Genomic DNA, 5,512 nt, shown 5'->3' with positions numbered 1-5,512 from the left:
GAACCACATTAACGCTTCCAAGTTATTTCTCTCCCTCGGCACATCCCCCCAAACTACTTCCTGTTTCTTTCAACATTAGAATATCTTGCGATATATTGATTGCTTTTCTTTTTGACGTCCATCATGAAGGTGACAAACATCATGAAGGTGACAAACAATTCGTAGTACTTTAAACTCCATAAACTCCTTCCTTGTCCATCTTTAGCCAGGATGGCTAATGGTTAACGGTTATGCGGCACACGTCGTCAGCCACCACAGGAAGTAAACAAAATGCGTAAATGGCCTTACATTTTTTTAATGCGTTAAATAGTTCACAATTAACGCAAAGATTAACGGGTTAATGTTGACAGCAGTAATATATATATAAATATAAAACTTCCTCTCCCTTCCTGATCCTTCTATCTCAGAGGTTTTAAAAAACAGTTACTGCTTGAGGAGAACATTTACGGTGAGCAACATGAGAACATCAGATAAAATGTCCAATCAGTGCAAAGTGCAATCACTCGCAAATTACATTCTAAAAGAATCATATAGAATGAATACATAACATGTAGGACATCTACAGTGGCCCAGACAGCTTAACGCACTGCAATTTAAGAGAACAAGCAAACGAAGAAAACATCTTCAATTTGACACATGCGTTGCATTTGGAAAAGATGCTTCAAATTGAGAAAACTCAAAAATAAATATAAAACTCAAAGTACATAGCAAAAACCGTGTCGACAAATTGGGACTATTTGTTATCACCACCCAATATTCAATGCTTCCACAACCAGTTTGTAAAACTGCATGTTGTATATTGCTATGATAATGATTGCCAAAGTGGGCTCATGTTAATCGTTCTTCTTTTACAATTTTCCCCTTGCTATCCACCATGATAGAAAGTATTTTCTCTGAACGGCAACTCAAGAAAGAGCTTTTGAAACACTTCAAAAGTGTATTTCAACTTTTCTGGGTATCTCAGGGTAATGGCATAGATCAAGCCCATTAGCAGGATGCAAGCTTTTGCCACACGTACAATTGTCAATAACTTCAGTTCCCTCGATGACGATGGACACACGGGCCTTCATGTGCTGCACATCTATGTAGGACACAGATCTTCATCACTTACCCAGCATAGTCCTCTTTCACATTGTCTTTGCTGTCATCCAATCAAAACATGTGAAATGATGTTCAGAAGCAATATATTTTACACAATTTCGTTAAAGTTACTGAATATTCAAGAAGGAATTCACTTAGTAAAGTGCTAATTTCAGCCTACACATAAAACAATGGAATAGAAATAAGATGCTCAGAACAGGACATCCTTACTCAATGTTGAGTAAGTATTAAAGTAACTATTAAATTAACAAAACCAACCAGTAACCACGACTAACTATTGGTCACAAGTATAAAATAAAAGCATAAAAAGATCTGGTTTGTTCCAAGAAGGAAGTAAAAAAATAAGCAAATATACTGGATTTGGTGTAGCAGAATTGATGCAGGCTTTTACAGGCTCAAATCTTCGACCCCACTGAAAACATTTTTTATCAGAATTTTTTGTTCAAATTTAAGAGCAAATTATGAAAACATGGAATACAATAACATGTTTGCCTTTATCATCTCAGGTATATCAAATATCAATTTAATTAATCTGATGGACCAACAATTGCTTAATTAAGTTATCCCCAAAATAGTGGCATAAGTTGCTTACCTGTAGATATTTTGGTATACAAATATTAGTGTTAAATTATTGAGTTTAAGAACAGACATGTTTAACATGGAAACAACAATCATTAGGAAATGGCAAAATTTACCTGCAGTCTTTCAGTTCCCCTCCAGATTCTCCATGTCAGGGCTGAGCAGGAAGCAGCACACAAATGCAGATGTAGGGAAAAAAGGATATTTAATAATAAAACGAAAACAGAATCAAACCAAGGGTGTCCACGAGATGTAGCAAAAAACAGGTAATCCAAATACTGGAGCCAGGGGGAAAAATGCACAAACAGACCGAGGGGGAAATGCAGAAACAGACCGGGGGGAAAATGCAGAAACAGACCGGGAAAGATAGCAGGAACAGACCTGCCAAACCAGGAGTCTAGGAAGTCACTGAATGGATGCTTGATGCCCGAATTCTCTGCCAGCTCTTCAGACAGAGAAGTCAGCCTCGCCAGGGCTTTGGTGATGCTGCCATCTGGAGACGTGTTATTTGGGATAAATGTACAACAGAAAGTTCCAAACATTTTGCATACACCTCCTTTTTCGGCCAATAACATATCTAGTGCCATCCTGTTTTGCCATGCTGTGAGAGAAGTAGGACCCAGTTGTTCTGCTATCCCTTTTACTGCATCCCTGGTATAATTAACAAAGTGCTGCTGATTGTAATAGATATAGTTAATCCAATCCACATTCTTATTTACTGTAGACCACCAGAACAAAAGTGACTCCAACCCTCCAGTGATTTGATTCCTAGCCTTAAACTCATCAGGTACCCCTCTGGGCACCCCAATGCTGTCAATGTACACTCTATTGTCGAAGGAGCCTCCTGGGACTGAACGTTTGTGTCGCAATGTTCCTTCTTCTTTCAGTCTAGTACCCAGTTGGCCGTAATCACCTGTAGAGAACATGAAAAATGGCATTACAAGCTGCACTAAAGCGCAACTACCCCGCCACTTCTTTGGTACCTTTGGTCTTAGTGTCATATCTCCACACAACCACCAGAGGTCTGCTCTCATGGTTATATGGTTCAGAAACCAGGAAGCTGAATAGTCCCCATAGTCGGAGGTGATGTCGATGGAGTGTTGACAGTAAGTTTCAGGTAATGGTCCTTGTCTATGTCCTTGGCCTGATCTATCAAAACAGGTGTAATTACCTTTATAAGTAGTTACTGAGGGAGGTGGGCTTGCTTTTTGGACTGGGGGAAACAGTAAGGACAATGTTTTACAGTCCTCAGCAGCTGAAGTGTTGCCAAATAATTGCAAAACGCATTGGAGACCCTTAGGGTCATTCTTATTATTTAACTGAAACGGGGTAGTAGCCAGCTGGGGTCTCGCTCTGGCACAGGCAATGCAATCAGATTGGCCACTTTGCTCGGTAGTATATGTCATCCATTTTAGCCATTCATTCTTTTCCGCAAAACCTGTCTCAAGAGCAACTTTATCTTCATAGGTCAGGTTAGTCAAATATTGTGCTAATGAGAAGTTTCACCCTGAGGCATGATAGTTTGTGTGATTACTGATGATGCTGTGATTGTGTTATGCTGTGTCTTTATTACTGTTATGACAAAATGTCCCAGAAGATTTTTCCCTGACTCATAGGCGCCCAATACGTACTTGCTGGTGTCTGCATCTTGTGGTCTTTTGAGTGTCAAGATTAAGGGATTACAGCTGTCCTTGCCACATGAAGATTGGTCATACCCTTTTATTAAGGTCAGTCTCTGTTGGAGGGGGTCTGATCTTTTACTGGCTCTCTGTGGCTGATAGCCCCAACTACTTCCTGTGTTTGTTATTACATAACTCCAAGATCCACACTTTGTTTCATAGTCACCTGCGTTACGTGTCCCCATTTCACAAATATAAACGACCGACCCTGTATGTTCTTTCTGATTTTCTTTACAGCTTACTATGTTACACAGGTCGAACTGTACGCTACTATCCTTTCCTTCAGTGAACTGGAGAGTCAGTGGTTGAAATGAGGATGTCAGCGATTTTTTATTTCTAGTGTGGTTCTTTGCAGTCTGCATTTCATACCAAAACAAGGGAAGGACGATTAGGAGTGCTATTATGAACAAACAGCAAACTGTCCCCCGCATCCCACACAGACCTGGGTGTCTTAATGGATGCCATGGTTTAGGTCTATCCATGGTGTCTCACAAACAAATAAGACTAACAGGAAAAGGATGATAATCAATAGAAAGACTATACCGTGGACTACTGCTCTCTTCTTCTATATTCTATTCTCCAAGTAATTAGCCTTTGAACTCCTGGATTCTGCATTAAAGGTCTCTGATTTTCTTCATTTGTCATTTATTTCACTATTCCTCTTCTATTTTAGGCTCACCCTATGCTCCCTTTCAGCCGTTGATTGCTTCACTGAGTTTGAGACGAACTCCCTCTTATTGAGAGAATCTCCCTTTGTAATCAGACTTTTCCTCTGGGGAGCGGTGGTGAGTAACTAATCTGTTCCTTGAGTTTCTCTAAGCCCTTGTAGTAGTTTACAATGTGACAGATGTATCCAAGCTGTCCTTTCAGCTATTTTACTGCAGTGGGTGTGGCGAGCAATACCTGGTAAGGACCTTCCCACCTTGGGCTTGACCAATTCTTTTTCTTGATGGCTTTGATCAGTACCCAATCTCCTAGAGTCACCTTTTCCACTGGCGTTTCAGTCTTTTCCTCGATTGTTCCTGGAAGAGAGTTGGCACAAAACACTTTTCTATTTGTTAGCATCTTCCTCATGTAATCTGCTAAAGTCTGATCTGCTTCTTCATCTATTCTGTGAAATGGTTTCAGTTGAGGTAAGAAATAAGGTCGCCATACATCATTTCAAATGGAGTGAGTCCTGTAGAAGCCGGTGTAACTCTCATGTTCAGGACAGTTAAGGGTAAACAGTATACCCAGTTCTTTCCTGTTTCTTCCATGATTTTCTTTAATTTATTTTTTAAAATCCCATTATGTCTTTCTACTAGTCCTGCTGACTGTGGGTGATAAGCACAATGGTTCTTCAGATTCATTTTTATTACATGATTTACAAAATGGCTTCCGTTATCACTGTAGATTCTTTCTGGTATCCCAAACCTTGGTATTATCTCTTTTACTAGTGCTTTCGCTACTGTTAGTGCATCAGGGGATGCTGTTGGGAATACTTCTACCCATTTGGTGAACATATCAATGATAACTAAACAATATTTCTTCCCTTCACATTTATTTAACTCTATGAAGTCCATACAGATCATTTGGAATGGAAATTGTGGTTTTGGAAATTGTCCTCTCTTTGGTCTCAAATTTCCTTGAGCATTGTATTTTGCGCAGATAATACAGGCTGAACAAACATTTTTTTTGAATAGTTAGTAAATCCATATGCTGTAAACACCTTTTGTATGATTGCTACCATCCCTCCTGTTGAGACATGACTTAGTCCATGGCTCAATATTGCAGCAGGTTGTTTGGCAGAATAGGTTATCCTTCAGGTCATACATAAAGCTCATCTTTAAGTGTTGCCCCTTTATTTTTCCATTTTTGTTTTTCTGAGTTTTGTGACACTTTCTGCATATCTCTCAAGACTTCTTGGTCTATGTGTGGTTGTACGTTTTGTACTGTTCTCTGTTGTTGCAGCTAGTTTTGCTGCTGCATCTGCTTTTGCATTACCGCTAGATACTGGGTATTCTTTACCTGTGTGAGCGGAACATTTAAATATTGTTACCTTTTTAGGTAGCTGAATGGCAACTAGTAAGGCTAGAATTAAATCTTTATGTGTAATATCTTTGCCTGTAGATGTTACCATCCCTCTGTTTTTCCATTGTTGTGCAAACACATGG

At 39.5% G+C, this 5,512-nt stretch overlaps 1 protein-coding gene across 1 annotated transcript; it reads right to left on the bottom strand.

Moving 5' to 3' along the window:
- Window positions 1-204: 204 nt before the first annotated feature.
- On the bottom strand, window positions 205-3,817 carry LOC118283779. The gene is made up of 3 exons (XM_035606128.2): window positions 2,062-3,817; window positions 1,797-1,837; window positions 205-1,141 (listed from the first exon to the last, which is right to left on the bottom strand). The coding sequence occupies exons 1-2, from the start codon at window positions 3,084-3,086 to the stop codon at window positions 1,807-1,809; spliced, it is 1,056 nt and encodes a 351-aa protein (XP_035462021.1). The 5' UTR covers window positions 3,087-3,817; the 3' UTR covers window positions 205-1,141; window positions 1,797-1,806.
- Window positions 3,818-5,512: the final 1,695 nt, after the last annotated feature.

This window comes from Scophthalmus maximus, chromosome 10, assembly GCF_022379125.1.
Source record: "Scophthalmus maximus strain ysfricsl-2021 chromosome 10, ASM2237912v1, whole genome shotgun sequence".
NCBI lineage: Eukaryota > Metazoa > Chordata > Actinopteri > Pleuronectiformes > Scophthalmidae > Scophthalmus > Scophthalmus maximus.
Note: the sequence above shows the minus strand (reverse complement) of the source record. Positions and strands in the feature narration are given on the sequence as shown.

Excerpts from the sequence above, each read along its gene's own strand:
- LOC118283779 (XM_035606128.2), bottom strand. The coding sequence starts at position 3,086 with ATGACATATACTACCGAGCAAAGTGGCCAATCTGATTGCATTGCCTGT. Across the intron at positions 1,838-2,061 it reads CTAGACTCCTGGTTTGGCAG|CCCTGACATGGAGAATCTGG; the intron begins GTCTGTTCCTGC and ends CTTCCTGCTCAG.